Source organism: Pelodiscus sinensis, chromosome 8 (genome assembly GCF_049634645.1).
Source record: "Pelodiscus sinensis isolate JC-2024 chromosome 8, ASM4963464v1, whole genome shotgun sequence".
Lineage (NCBI taxonomy): Eukaryota > Metazoa > Chordata > Testudines > Trionychidae > Pelodiscus > Pelodiscus sinensis.
The window spans coordinates 1,994,080-2,008,886 of NC_134718.1; the positions used below are offsets into that span (position 1 = coordinate 1,994,080).

General features: G+C 64.8%; 3 protein-coding genes across 7 annotated transcripts in view; 2 read left to right on the forward strand and 1 right to left on the reverse strand.

The window, feature by feature from the left end:
• The window catches only part of FBXW4 (F-box and WD repeat domain containing 4), a 95,073-nt gene extending 94,762 nt beyond the window's left edge, over window positions 1–311 (forward strand). For both annotated transcript variants that reach the window (XM_075934514.1, XM_075934513.1), the window contains one exon: window positions 1–311. In XM_075934514.1, the coding sequence (XP_075790629.1) occupies window positions 1–117 (117 nt within the window). In that variant the 3' untranslated portion in view covers window positions 118–311.
• Window positions 186–14,807, forward strand: part of POLL (DNA polymerase lambda) — a 25,505-nt gene continuing 10,883 nt past the window's right edge. The window contains exon 1 of one of the 3 annotated variants that reach the window (XM_014577876.3): window positions 186–326. The gene's annotated coding sequence lies outside the window, so the exon portion shown is untranslated. Of the gene's footprint in view, window positions 327–12,929; window positions 13,064–14,626; window positions 14,757–14,807 lie in introns of those variants that run through there. The other 2 variants (XM_075934509.1, XM_014577875.3) reach the window with 2 other exon arrangements.
• DPCD (deleted in primary ciliary dyskinesia homolog (mouse)) lies at window positions 4,354–13,023 on the reverse strand. 2 transcript variants are annotated; one of them, XM_075934515.1, is made up of 7 exons: window positions 12,901–13,023; window positions 12,030–12,110; window positions 11,088–11,212; window positions 10,239–10,372; window positions 7,060–7,161; window positions 5,238–5,340; window positions 4,354–4,566 (listed from the first exon to the last, which is right to left on the reverse strand). In XM_075934515.1, exons 1-7 carry the CDS (start codon window positions 12,962–12,964, stop codon window positions 4,462–4,464), a joined length of 714 nt encoding a protein of 237 aa, XP_075790630.1. In that variant the 5' UTR covers window positions 12,965–13,023; the 3' UTR covers window positions 4,354–4,461. The 2 variants fall into 2 exon arrangements, with proteins under 2 accessions (XP_075790630.1, XP_075790631.1); XM_075934516.1 differs by lacking the exon at window positions 7,060–7,161.

Consider the following 14,807-nt stretch of genomic DNA (forward strand, 5'->3'; position numbering starts at 1 on the left):
AGCTTCTCGCTGTCCTCCCCCACCAGCAGCCCGGTGTACTGCCTCCGCTTCAGCACCACCCACCTTTACGCTGCCCTGGCGTCCGCCCTGCACGCCCTGGACTTCACCACCCCCTGATTGCCCAGCCGCCTCTGCCGCCCCGGCCTGGCAGGTCCGCTCAGCTCAGGGATCGCAGGGCGGGACAGAGGCAAAGGGCCTGCAGACTTCTCGAGAGACTCCCCACCAGCCAGAGAGCATCTTCGGAGCACTGGAAGCGCCCGACTGTCTCCGACTCACCTGCCTTTTATTTCAATAAAGGCAAATGGTCCGTTGCTGCTTTTGATTTGGTACGTCGGGTTGCTTGGGCATTTTTCTGTGGACGCAGCGTGTGCGAGGGGGACGGGTCGGCCGGGGGAGGCGCGGACGCTCCTGTCAGTGGTGGAGGGGCAAATCTAGGAGCACGTGAGTGGTGCCCTGCGTGAGGGAGGCAGGCACGGAGCCCCGAGTCAGGCCAGCCAGCCCGGCTGTTCCGACGGCTCTGAAGCAGCCAGCGGGAACCCTGGGCAGGCCGTGGCTGGACCCGACCGAGGCTGGGCCGGCCAGCGGGGTTCGTCGGGTCGGGGCAGCCTCATTCTGCTGTTGTGAAGGGAGAGGAAAGAAACTCACTTTGTGAACCTGCTCGGGGCACCTGCCTTGGTAACCGGCCCTGGGTGGGTGGTCCCAGCCCAGCTGCTGGAGCCGAGCCCCGGGGAGACTCGCACGCAACGGCCCAACCATTTGCCACAGGGGCACCTGACTGAGGTTCACTCCTTGTGTGTAGAGAGCAAGCGTGCAGCAGGTTCACACCCCCATGCCCTCCTGTGCCCCGCACCAAGGGATCCCCCCCATGCCCTCCCGTGCCCCGCACCAAGGGATCCCCCCCCATGCCCTCCCGTGCCCCGCACCAAGGGATCCCCCCATGCCCTCCCGTGCCCCGCACCAAGGGATCCCCCCCATGCCCTCCCGTGCCCCGCACCAAGGGATCCCCCCATGCCCTCCCGTGCCCCGCACCAAGGGATCCCCCCATGCCCTCCCGTGCCCCGCACCCTCCCGTGCCCCGCACCAAGGGATCCCCCCATGCCCTCCCGTGCCCCGCACCAAGGGATCCTCCCCATGTCCTCCCGTGCCCCGCACCAAGGGATCCCCCCCATGCCCTCCCGTGCCCCGCACCAAGGGTTCCCCCCCATGCCCTCCCGTGCCCCGCACCAAGGGATCCCCCCCATGCCCTCCCGTGCCCCGCACCAAGGGATCCCCCCCATGCCCTCCCGTGCCCCGCACCAAGGGATCCCCCCCCATGCCCTCCCGTGCCCCGCACCAAGGGATCCCCCCATGCCCTCCCGTGCCCCGCACCAAGGGATCCCCCCCATGCCCTCCCGTGCCCCGCACCAAGGGATCCCCCCCATGCCCTCCCGTGCCCCGCACCAAGGGATCCCCCCATGCCCTCCCGTGCCCCGCACCAAGGGATCCCCCCCATGCCCTCCCGTGCCCCGCACCAAGGGATCCCCCCCATGCCCTCCCGTGCCCCGCACCAAGGGATCCCCCCCATGCCCTCCCGTGCCCCGCACCAAGGGATCCCCCCATGCCCTCCCGTGCCCCGCACCAAGGGATCCCCCCCATGCCCTCCCGTGCCCCGCACCAAGGGATCCCCCCCATGCCCTCCCGTGCCCCGCACCAAGGGATCCCCCCCCATGCCCTCCCGTGCCCCGCACCAAGGGATCCCCCCATGCCCTCCCGTGCCCCGCACCAAGGGATCCCCCCCCATGCCCTCCCGTGCCCCGCACCAAGGGATCCCCCCCCATGCCCTCCCGTGCCCCGCACCAAGGGATCCCCCCATGCCCTCCCGGGCCCCGCACCAAGGGATCCCCCCCATGCCCTCCCGTGCCCCGCACCAAGGGATCCCCCCCATGCCCTCCTGTGCCCCGCACCAAAGGATCCCTCCCCCATGCCCTCCCGTGCCCCGCACCAAGGGATCCCCCCCATGCCCTCCTGTGCCCCGCACCAAAGGATCCCCCCCCATGCCCTCCCGTGCCCCGCACCAAGGGATCCCCCCCATGCCCTCCCGTGCCCTGCACCAAGGCCGGGATCCTGCTTCTCGCTAGCGCTGCTCACAGGCCGGGAAAGGCTGTGACTGTGCAGGGCTCCCAGAATCCTGACCGGAGCTCAGATGAGGCAGCCGCTGATGTTGGGCACTTTGCCAAGCCTGCAATCTACCCCCAGCGTCTCCACGGATTGGCGAGTGGGGCAAGCAGGGTCCTGGGAATGGCCAGCTCTGTGCTTCTGCCCCGGGGTGCAGAACCTGCCAGGCGCTCGGGCCGTGCCCTGCACCTTTCCAGCAGGCTCCGGATGCGGGAGACCTGGTCGCCCTGCCACTGTTGCGCCGCCTGGCCCGGGGGGTGGGGGGCACAGCAGCAAATCCCGTGTCTCCGAAGGCAGAGCTGCAGGGGCAGCTTCTCAGGAGCCCAGGGCCCCACCTAAGTGACATCAAATGGAGCAGCTGGTGGGGGCCCTAACTGGGACGAAAGCTGGGCCGCACAGACCGGAGTCTCCCAGGAGCTGGAGCTGGAGCAGTGCATGCTGGGACTTGTCTCTGGGAGCTGGCCCGGGTATTGTGGGGTCCCACCCATCAGCCGGGCCGGCTCCTGCCTGAGAATGTTTGTGATCAGGCTGGTTTGCGATATGGCAGGTGAATAAAATTCCTCCTCCGCAGCTGCTGCTTTTCCTCCTTTCTCTGCTGGACGTCCCCGAGTCCCGGGTGAGCTGTGGTGGTTGGCTGCTGGGAGGGGGCTCCGGGGCGCTCGCTGGAATGAACCAGCCTTGCTGCATTTCCGGCCCCACTTCCAGGCTGCTGAGACGGCAGGCACAGGAGCTGCCCCGGCCCTCACGCCGCACCACCCCTGGGCGTAAAGACGAGGCTTTGTCAGCCGGCGCGGTTCTCCGCAAGTGCGGGAGCTCCTCCACCCAACTCCATAGGCTGGAAAGCAGCAGCTCCCGAGTGCTGGGGGGATGGAGCCTCAGGACGGTGGCTGAAGGAGCTACCCGCTAGGAAAGCTCAGTTAAAATCGCCTCCTGCGCCCAAAGGCTGCAGGCCCGTGAACGGGGTTTTCCTTTTGGCCTGGGCACACAGGCCTTCCGCAGGCCACGTGGGAGTATCGGGCGAGTCCGCCTGGGAGAACTGGCACCCAGCAGCACAGCAGCTGTACAGCAAGATCCTGCATCTAACTGGCTAGAAATCTTGGAGCGGGCCAAGTCGTGGAGAAAATGCAGGGTGGGCTGTCTCGGGCCTTTCAAAAAGCCTTGGCAAGGTCCTTGCGAGGCTGTTAAGGAACCGTAAGCAGCCAGGGGCGAGGCAAAGTCCTGTCCTGGATCAAACCCCAGCCCAGCCCCACCCGCGGAGCAGGAACCAAGCGTCACAAGGAGGCGGAGCTTGTCCTCCGGTAGCCCTGGGCTTCTCCCTCCCATCACTGCCCACTGGAACCTGGGCTGCCCTCCCTTGGCTGTGTATCCCCGATCAGCGCAGCTGGGGGACTTCCCAGCATCATGCTGCGCCCGGGCAAAGACGCAGACTGCCCTGTGCCACTAGCCAGCGCTGCTGCAGGGCTGTCACTCCCGCGGCCCTGGCCCGTGGGTGCAGCACTGTCCCGGCGAGGCTGGCCGGGCGCTGGCCAGCAGTGACGTGTCAGTTCCCGCATGCGAACGGCCCAGGGCGCGGGCAGTGCGTGCATGGGGGATGGCCGGGGGAGCTTGCCAGCATCTGGAGGGCACCCGGGGGGCAGGGCTTCCTCCGAGTCCCAGTGTGGCCCTGGAGTTGGGAACCAGCGTGTGAGCAAAGCGGCCCAGCTGCTACATGAACAGTAGGGGGCTTGGCCCTGCTGTGCTGGCCACGGGTCACGTCTCCCGGCAGGGCAAGTTCAGTGCACCGTGCACCGTGCTCCGCTTCCCGGCTGTGTCCCCTTCACATCCACGTGGCTCTGGGCTCCGAGCCACTGGCCGTGTCCGTGGCTCTGCTTGGAAAAGTGGAGAAGCCTCAGGTCACCTGCCTAATTGTACAGAGGTGGGTGCCAGCCAGAAATCCCCCAGAACAATGGAACCTCTGCAAAGCCTGGCCCAAACCAGGGGTCCAACCCACCCCCTGCCTCCTGGGGTTCGCACTCTCGCCCCGGGCCCAGGGGAAGACATTCATGGCGCAGCAGCGCAGCAGAAAGCTGCTGCGTTATTCCCCTCGCTCTCTGTAGCGCAGCCGAGCGCTGGCCGTCTGAAGCGGGAGGGAGGGGAGAGCAGCTGAGCCTGGTGTTCCCAGACCCGAGCGCAGGCCGACGGATGGAGCCCAAGTCAGGCTGGTTCTCGAGGAGCAACCTCCCCGTGGAAGAAATTTTACTAGAAAAAGCAAAATAAATAGCGCGCAGCTCTGCCCGGAGACTGCCCAGCCCCCTCCGCCGCCGCTGCCTACTGGGTCTTGCACTCCCCGTCCCCATCGTTCGCTGCCTTGATCTTCTTCAGCTCCTTGCGCAGCTCCTCTTCCGCGGCCAGGATCTCCTTGGGCTTCCGGTACTGCAGGGGAGAGAGCGGCTCAGTGCTCCTCCGCCCAGCCCGCGCCTCGCCCCTTCCAGCAGCTTCCTCCCTTGCTGCCTGCCTGCAGCCTGACTGGAGCCCGCCAGCACCCCGGCGAGGGACCGCTGGCCATGATTTGGGATGGGCTTTGTAGGACAGATCGAGAGAAACGATCCCTCTCTCACTTTGCCATCCACCCTCTCTCACTTTGCCATCCACGTGCAGGATCATTTTTGTTCTGTGCACTGAGACTGGTGTGGATGTGCACCACTCCCAGAAACACCTGCTGCCGGCTGTGGGTGCTCTGCTAATCAACTGGACGGCGCCTAGTTTCCAGGGACACTGCTCCCGAGCCCTGCAGGTATCACCTGGGCCATGTGGACCCCAATGCGCAGCAGAGCAGGGGAGCCCTTGGACACAGCAGCCTCGTAAGTTTCAGCATGTGCTGGATTTTTGGCCAAGGTTTGTGAGCTGGAAACTGCAGCCCATGGGCTGCCTGGCACTGTCAGCAACCACCCTGAGGTACTGGACTCCCCCCCCCCCCCCCCCCCGGCATCAGGCCTGTCAGCTCAGCGCTGGAGCCCCTCTGTGACCCCGGGCAGGTCTCTCGGGGCCTCCCCTCCCCAAGCTGAGGAGCAGGGAGGCCCTAGCACCCACGGCTGGGAGCTCACCGTGATGATCAGGGTGGCGTTGGCGTACGTGAAGCTCAGGGCAGCGGCATCCAGGGGAAGCTGGTACCTGTCCATGTCCGGAATGAGGAACTTCTTGTAATACCTGCACGCAAGCACACGAGAGGAGAGCCCTGACGGTCTGTCCTGCTCAGCCCGCACGCCGGCCCCTCCCTTCCTCGGGCAGGCTGGGCTCACCGAGGCGAGGGGCAGATGGGCCCAGGGAAGGCGGCACTAGCCTAGCAGTGCCAGTGGCCCCCGATCTGTGGGGAGGAGCTGAGTGCCTGGCACCCAGACAAGGAGGGACCCGAAAGGAGCCAGCGCTCTTGAAAAGGCAGCTCTGCCGGCAGCCCCAAGCCAGCCTGCTCCAGCTGCTGCTGCCAGGCCACTATTTCAGCGAGAGGGGAGCTGCTGCCACGGCTGCGTCCTTGGAGCTGAACAGCCCCAGAACCTGGCTTCTGCAGACCCAGCTGGCACTTCTGAGGAAGGGGCTGCGGCTCCCCGCGCTCGCCAGACGGGCTCCGAGGCGGCGTGCGGCACCCTGGGCTTTCCCCGCACCATGGCGCACGGCCAAGCACGGCCGTTGGGCTCCGCGGCTCCGGGGAGGGACAGCAGCGCTCCCAAGGGATGCACAGTACCCAGCGGTCCTCGTGCGGCGTTCCTAGCCGGTTCGCATGTCCCTCTGCAGGGGCCACTCAACCAGGACGGGGGCTTGCTCCAGCGCCCTGGACTTGAGCTAACCGGAGCCTCTGAAATCCCAGTGAAAAGCCCCTCAGGTCTCCATGTGCCCATGGGCTGGGTCTGTCCCGCCAGGACGCTGTTCCCTTTGCAGCTTTAGTGCCTGCATGGGTGCCCCTCCAGCTGCCCCTCCAGTCACTCAGCGCCCACCCCAGCCTCAATAGCGTCTCTCTCCTTGAACAGCCCCTCCCCTGTCAACGCTCCCTTCCGGCCTCCCCCCGTTTCTAGCGCACGGCTCGGAACGGCCTGCACTTGGCCCAACTCTGTGGGGACACGGGACTCCTGGGGTGGGTGCAGCCCCACGTCTCTCATCGCATGCCAGCTGAGGCCAGCGCAAGTGTGCAGAGAGGCACAGAAGCCAGCTCTGCAACCCCACTCACAGCTGGGCGGCCAGGACCCAGGCCTACTGCTCCACCCGCCGCGCATCCGTCCTGCCAGAGACAAGGCAGAGAGCCCTGGAGCCAAGGAATGGGCCACAGGCCTGCCTGCTCTGGGCACCTGGCATTGGCCGCTGAGCTGGGTGGGCTCTGGTCTGCCCCAGGCTGGCAGGGAACTCCACTCGGCTGGCTCCAATTGCTGGGCTTTAACCACGAGCCCCCCCCTCAGCCTGCTGGCTGGTGCTGAGCCATCCTCTCCCGCTCGGGGCCAACACCTTCCCTGGAGATGCTTCCTCCCCCCCCAGCCAGGCCTGCAGCCCCACTGGGCAGGGAAACTGACCCGGCTCTGACCGGACAAGGGTTGGTTTCCGACTGTCAGAGCATGAGGGATTCGCCTCCATTAAGGCAGCTTTGCATGAAGCCCGGCGTCTTTCTACCTCTGCCCCAAGTGCAGCGAGTTTATTTTCCAAGTCCTGGTGAAAACAGACACCAGGGCAAATGGCTCTCGCGCTCGGGAGGAATGCGAGCGGTTTGTTACCGCAGGGCTCGAGCCATTCTGTGCTGGCGCTGCTGGCGGCATTTGGGAAAGGTGGCAGACACGGATAATAAGGGAGGTGTCAAAGGTTAAACAGCAGAGATTAGATGAACACAAAGCCCTGGTAAGGAAGTGTTACCGCTTAGACAAAAACGCAGGACACAGGAAAACCCACCGTTTGAAAGGGCTCCCCATATCAATGGAAACACCAACATTCTGCTGCCTGAGGACTAAGGAGCAGGGAGAAGAATGGCTTTGACTGGCCTCAGACTCCAATCTGTGACAAGATCAAAGGAAACCAGATCTGCCCGGCCGTCCCCCTCCTGGTAACATTACCGCTACCTCTGGCTTGCAGAATGGAAGCGGGTTCGGCAGGCGGGGAGGCGGCGGCTTTGCGGTTTTGTTTTCAGAATTTACTTTAATGGATTTATTTTACAGCAAGAGGCTTTACGCAAATCCCACTTGAGCAGCCTTCACCATGGCCAGAGGGAAGGAGAGCGACTGGGCGGAAGCTCCAAGCACCCGCTGCCTTCCGTGTGTGGCTCTCGCTCGGAGGCAGAGCATCGCATGTGCTGGCTCTGCTCAGGCACCGCGGATTCTCTGCCCTGGGCTCTCCCCTTGTGGCTGAGGTGGGAGCGGCACTTTCAGGCGGGTCCCAGAGCAGATGCAGGCAGAGGCTGTGGACTGCCTGAGCGAATTCATTTCCAGGCTTGGTCTAAATGGGGTGCTTTGAAGAGAGAATTCTATTTACAACTGCCCGGGAAACGCCTTTCTTCAGTGTAAACAAAAGACAGGACGATACAGCACTTTAAAGACTAACAAGATGGTTTATTAGATGATGAGCTTTCGTGGGCCAGACCCACTTCCTCAGATCAAATAGTGGAAGAAAATTGTCACAGCCATATATACCGAAGTTCTGAAATGTGATTTGTCCTTTTCATGTGTGTTCATTTTTTTTAATTGTATCCTTTGGTATATATGGGTGTGACAATTTTCTTCCACTATTTGATGTGAGGAAGTGGGTCTGGCCCACGAAAGCTCATCATCTAATAAACCATCTAGTTAGTCTTTAACGTGCTGCATCGTCCTGTGTTTTGTTTCAGTTACACCAGATGAACACGGCCACATTTCTATCACTTTTCTTCAGTGTAATAACTGAGGCCTTGGAGTCAGAAAGCCCAGATGTTCGCTAGCAACTGCTCCCCAAACAGCCACAAACTCCCCCCTTTTACTGCTGCCTTCCCCTGCGTTAGGAGTAACTGAAGTGCCAAGTGCTGTGCGAACTCCTGGGGGCTAATCTCTCCCTTGTGAGCGTTCGGTCGCTGTCCATGGATCCATTGCCTTTGGCGGGATCCGCTACGAACAGTCAGGCAGGGTCTGGATCCAGAAGAATGGCCGCCGTTTGCCCAGGGCACCTGTCACTGTTGTCTGAAGGGAGCGTGAGCCTTCTCCCCCATGAGGTCAATGCTGGAGCGCCCACTGGTGCAGTGGAGAGGACCAGGCACCGGGATCTCTCTGAATTCCCTGCTCCATAGCAGAAGCAGCACGTTCCCTCCAGAACCCGCCTGCTCCTAGCTCCGCACTACACAAGCCGAGGAGTAGGGAGGAAACATGCAAACTAACTGAACCCAAAGCTGTAAAACCCTCAGCTGACCCCCCTCAGAGGTCAGCTTGTGCGCCCAGCTGCAGCGTGGCCACTGTAGTGGACGATCCTTCAAGGAGAGCGATTTTCAGACCCCTGCAGCATTAGTCCCACAGCACTGTGGGCACCCGGCACTTTTAAATAGGGATGCCAAGATGTAGTCGACTACACGATAAGCCCGGGCTTACCGGTTAATCCTGTCGACTACACGCACTCCCCACCCCCTTGCAGGAGCCAATCCGTGCAGGAGCTGACCTTGCAGTGATTCACTGCCAGGGGTGGCCATGTAACTTCCTGTTCCTGCCTAGGGCAGCCCCCTGCGTGACTGGGGGGCACTTGGCGGAGGGGGGTTACTTCTGCCATTCAGTTCTCCAGGGCAGGCCTGCCTAAGTCAAAGTCACAAGCCACTGCACAGGAGAGAAAGGAAAGTTACTTGCCAATAGCACCACCTACAGCCAGTCCCGAGGAGCTGGACTCGAAAGCCACGGTGCTAAGCTGGGCAATTCCAGGCGGGGGCGCTCCCCAGTAAACTCTTTTCTCTTTCGACAGCGACGTTTTGGGGAAGCTGGAGAGCACAAGACAGCAGGCTCCAGCTCCTGCTAAGCACCTCCCGGAACGTACCAAAGCAGGATCTTCTCCCCTATCTGCCAAAGGGCCCCGGCACGTGGAGGGAAAGGCCATTTTTATTCACCTCCCTCATTCCCCTTTGTCTCAACTCTCCTCTCCCCCGACTGCAGGCCCGTGTCTGGGGCCCAGCCGGTCTCATTCAGTGCCCAAAGCCCCAGGCCGCCAGCCACATGAACTTACATTTAACAAGCAAGGGGCAGTCGCAGGTCTCTAGGGGTATGTCCATGCATGGGAGATACAAGCTCTAGCACGCCAGACACTGTGGTTCCAGGGGCTACCTGGGCTAGCGAGCCATGCTCTGAGCCAGGGGCTCAGGTGGGCTTGAGAGTCTGAGCCGCAACATCCCCCAGCTGGCATTAGCACGTTAGCTCGTGCCATGGTCATGGGAGTCTGTCTGCCTGAGCCAGGACTCGCTTCCTGCTGCCACGTGGACAGAGCCGAGCTCTCCACAGCAGACCCAGGCTGGCGTCACTGTTGGGTGCGTTCTCTGCTTCTAGATTAGAAAGCTGCCTTGTTTTGTACCCGCGTCACCCTTCTGCAGCTGGCTGCATCCCGCGCACAGTAACAATGGCCCTTGGCTGCAGTCCTGTGGCTTTGAGTATCCTGACATCTCCTGGTAAGTTCCAGAGATGTAGCCAGGGACGGGAGAACAGGAGGATCTATGCTTGCTAAGATGTAATGCCTCTAGGGCTCCCCTCCAGTGCCCCTGCGCCTCAGAAGAGGTGTCAGTGACTAGGTTATACCCGAGGTGTATCAATTGAGGGGTGACCCTAGTCTGGGCAAGAGGAAAGGAGAAACCACTGACGGTGGTATGTGGGGGACCCAGGCCTGGAATCCCAGGGGTGCTGCAGGACAGGACAGAGGTGCAGCAGAACTGGGTGGGGCGCCCTGGAATTGATTAGTAGTGGGGGTGAGGGGCTCTGTAAAGAAAGCAGCCAAGAAACCGCTCAGGCCATCGCCCTCTTCCCCAGAGGTGGGGGAGAACATCTCCCCAGTCTCATCACGTCTCCTCCCCTCCGGCTCCATCCCACTCCACCCAGAACAGGCAGGGAGGGTTCGGTGAAGGCTGTGCTGTGCTTACTGACTTTTTGTTGGTGGTGCGGACAACGCAGCAGCGCTGCTCCTTCTCCACAGACACGCTGTAGACTTCTTTGGGGTAGGGCAGATTCCGGATCCGCCACTGGAAACTGGTCGGCGCGTCCCTCCTCACGAAGATGGGCTACAGCAAACACAGACACGTCTGATGGGACACAGCGAGGCCGAGGTTATGCGCTAGGGTTATTGAGCGTCAGGCAGGCTGCTGCTGGGCGGGCCAGTGAGGGTAGGTTTCCTCTAGATTACTCTCCCAGTGAGTAGGGAGGCCAGGGAGACTTATGCTGCCGTTGGTACAGGGAACTGGCTTTCCTCATGGGAAGGGCAACAGATGCAGCATAGCTGCAAATCCACAACTGCTAGAGTCTAGTTCTGGTTGGGCATGGCTCTGGGCCTTGAGTTTTTTTCTTCTGTAAAACAGGGGCAGCAACAGGCCTGGCTCGTGTGGGAGGACTGACCCACCAGCATAAAGCATGGCATGTATGATCCAGTATAGCAGGCTCTCGCCCTCCCCCGCGTCACCCTCACCAGAATTTCCAACTGCCCTTTCAGGCTGCTTCATGGACAGAGTGAGCAGGGCAGAACAGGAGATTTCTCCACTCAGGAAATCTACAAATCCCTTGGGGACAGCAAGGAAACCAACCCCCAAGTTTCCCTTTCTCTCCAGCCCCCACCTTGTGGGCACCACAGACCTGAGCCCTAACCCAGCTGAGTCCCTGGTGGGGAAGTTCTACTCTGGCAGCCGTACAGGTCCATAGAGACAAGTCCTAACTCAGGTTCCCAGCACTCCCTGGCTGCTGCTAATGAGGGCATCCTGGTGTGAACAGGGCCACCTTACGTACATTGGAGCTGCTTTCCTTTATGAGCTCCGATTCCAGCGCTCCCCCCGGCGGCAAGGTCGGCTCTCCCACCTCAACCTGCCACTTGCCCAAGCGCCCCAGGGCAGTCTTCTCTCGCCACTTTCTAGCTGTGGAGGAAAGAAGAGTCGTCTCTTTACTCTACTCTCTGTGGTGGAAAATCTCACCAGCACCTCAGCCAGAGCCCTGGCTGTGTCTGACTAGGGCTTTGATGGGGTCTCCTTCTCACCGTCACTTCTACTAAAGGGTAAAGGACCATCCATCAGTTTTTCCCCACGCAGCTGAACTCAGCAAGCGGTGTTACTGATCGCTGCAAGTGTCAGAGGGGGAGTCGTGTTAGTCTGCTTCAGCAAAGTCAACAAGGACGAAGGACGAAGGCATTTTATCTGGGCACAAGCTTTTGTGGGCTGGAACCCACTTCCTCAGCTAATGCAGCGTGCCTCTGAGCACAGCTTATGCTCAAATGAATGTTAGTCCTTAAGGACTCCTCCTTGTCCTGACTCACGGCAGGGGCTCCGTCTGAGATCAATACACGCACAGCTGGTGCTGGGGAGGTGGGCTTTGGAAGGAGACACAAAGCGAAAAGCTGGACCACGTGAGGTGACATGTTCCTGGCCTTGCACCCTAGGCCAATGCAAATGGCGATGTCTCGCTGAAGTCCTTCGGGCAGCAGCGCTGCTGTTGGGGAGACGTCCCCGCCACGACGTGAAGCCAGAGCTGCCTGGGCCCAGTTCTGCTCATGAAGGCCCAGGCTGGCCCTGCTGCCGTCACTGGGGGGTGCAGGCAGGTAACCTCGGGCAGGACTGACCCTGCAGCACCCTGTGTCCTGGCCACCCGCCCACCCAGTGACACCTCCCTGCTGCGCTAGCTGGGCGGGAGTTATTACCAAGGGCAACGGGAGGGGGGGGGGGGGCGCCTGTCACTTACCCACCAGCTGGCTGGTCTCCACGTCGTACTCCTCGGCCATCTCCCGCCCATCCTCAAACAGGTAGTGCACCTTCCTCCGCCCTGGGCAGGCACAGAGCCCTGGGGTGAGAACCCCTCCCCCACGTGCCTGACCCCGGCCCCTCATTGCCCCCACCCCTCCCCCCTCACTGCCCCAGCCCCTCCCCCCACGTGCCTGACCCCGGCCCCTCCCCCCCACCTGCCTGACCCCGGCCCCTCCCCCTCACTGCCCCAGCCCCTCCCCCCACGTGCCTGACCCCAGCCCCTCCCCCCACGTGCCTGACCCCGGCCCCTCCCCCTCACTGCCCCAGCCCCTCCCCCCACCTGCCTGACCCCGGCCCCTCCCCCCACCTGCCTGACCCCAGCCCCTCCCCCCTCACCCCACCTGCCTGACCCCAGCCCCTCCCCCCTCACTGCCCCACCCCAGCCCCTCCCCCCTCACTGCCCCAGCCCCTCCCCCCACGTGCCTGACCCCGGCCCCTCCCCCCTCACTGCCCCAGCCCCTCCCCCCACGTGCCTGACCCCGGCCCCTCATTGCCCCCACCCCTCCCCCCACCTGCCTGACCCCAGCCCCTCCCCCCACCTGCCTGACCCCGGCCCCTCCCCCCTCACTGCCCCAGCCCCTCCCCCCACCTGCCTGACCCCAGCCCCTCCCCCCTCACTGCCCCACCCCAGCCCCTCCCCCTCACTGCCCCCACCCCTCCCCCCACCTGCCTGACCCCGGCCCCTCCCCCCACGTGCCTGACCCTGGCCCCTCCCCCCTCACTGCCCCGGCCCCTCCCCCCTCACTGCCCCGGCCCCTCCCCCCACTTGCCCGGCCCCGGCCCCTCCCCCGCGCTGGCCCGGCCGGTACCGTCCTGCAGCAGGACGCTCTTGCGGGCCGCGCGCAGCCGCTCCAGCCAGCTCGGCCCCGCCATGGCGGCTGGGCCCCGTCCCCATGGCAACCGGCACGTGCCGCCCGACCCGGAAGTGCTGGGCGCGCGAGGCCCCGCCCCCCGGCTGCGGCGACCCGAGCAGTAAGTGGGGGGGGCGGGGGCCTTCGGCGCGCGGCGGCGTCTGAGCGGGGCCCCTCCCCCCCCGTGGGGCCACAACCCCTCCTTCTCCCCTCCCCCCCCGTGGGGCCAGAGCCCCCCATCTCCCCTCCCCCTTGTGTGGGGCCAGAGCCCCCCCTTCTCCCCTCCCCCCCGTGTGGGGCCACAGCCCCCCCTTCTCCCCTCCCCCCTGTGGGGCCAGAGCCCCCCCCTCTCCCCTCCCCCCCGTGTGGGGCCAGAGCCCCCCTTCTCCCCTCCCCCCTGTGGGGCCAGAGCCCCCCCTTCTCCCCTCCCCCCCATGTGGGGCCAGAGCCCCCCTTCTCCCCCCTGTGGGGCCACAGCCCCCCTTCTCCCCTCCCCCCCGTGTGGGGCCAGAGCCCCCCCTTCTCCCCTCCCACCCCGTGTGGGGCCAGAGCCCCCCCTTCTCCCCTCCCACCCCGTGTGGGGCCAGAGCCCCCCTTCTCCCCTCCCACCCCGTGTGGGGCCAGAGCCCCCCTTCTCCCCTTCTCCCCCCTGTGGGGCCACAGCCCCCCTTCTCCCCTCCCCCCGTGTGGGGCCAGAGCCCCCCCTTCTCCCCTCCCACCCCGTGCGGGGCCAGAGCCCCCCTTCTCCCCTCCCCCCCGTGTGGGGCCACAGCCCCCCCTTCTCCCCTCCCCCCCGCGTGGGGCCAGAGCCCCCCATCTCCCCTCCCCCCCGTGTGGGGCCACAGCCCCCCCCTTCTCCCCTCCCCCCCCGTGGGGCCACAGCCCCCCCTTCTCCCCTCCCCTCCCCCCCCGCGTGGGGCCAGAGCTCCCCCCCCTCCCCTCCCCCCCAGTGTGGGGCCAGAGCTCCCCATCTCCCCTCCCCCCCGTGTGGGGCCAGAGCCCCCCTCCCTCCCCCCGTGTGGGGCCAGAGCCCCCCCTTCTCCCCCCTGTGGGGCCAGAGCCCCCCCTTCTCCCCCCTGTGGGGCCAGAGCCCCCCCTTCTCCCCTCCCCCCCACGTGGGGCCAGAGCCCCCTTTCTCCCCTCCCCCCTGTGTGGGGCCACAGCCCCCCCTTCTCCCCTGTGTGGGGCCAGAGCCCCCCCTTCTCCCCTCCCCCCCATGTGGGGCCAGAGCCCCCCTTCTCCCCTCCCCCCCCGTGTGGGGCCAGAGCCCCCCCTTCTCCCCTCCCCCCCATGTGGGGCCAGAGCCCCCCTTCTCCCCTCCCACCCCGTGCGGGGCCAGAGCCCCCCTTCTCCCCTCCCCCCCGTGTGGGGCCAGAGCCCCCCCTTCTCCCTCCCACCCCGTGTGGGGCCAGAGCCCCCCCTTCTCCCCTCCCACCCCGTGTGGGGCCAGAGCCCCCCTTCTCCCCTCCCACCCCGTGTGGGGCCAGAGCCCCCCTTCTCCCCTTCTCCCCCCTGTGGGGCCACAGCCCCCCTTCTCCCCTCCCCCCCGTGTGGGGCCAGAGCCCCCCCTTCTCCCCTCCCACCCCGTGCGGGGCCAGAGCCCCCCTTCTCCCCTCCCCCCCCGTGTGGGGCCAGAGCCCCCCTTCTCCTCCCTGTGGGGCCACAGCCCCCATTCTCCCCTTCTCCCCCCTGTGGGGCCACAGCCCCCTTCTCCCCTCCCCCCCCGTGTGGGGCCAGAGCCCCCCCTCTCCAGTTGTCCCGGGGGGGCACCAGGCCTGGGACTGTCCTTCCCCAGGCGCCTCTCGCCACGCGGGGTGAGCTGCCCCAGCGGTTGGGCGCGGGATCTTTAAGCCAAACCCAGAATT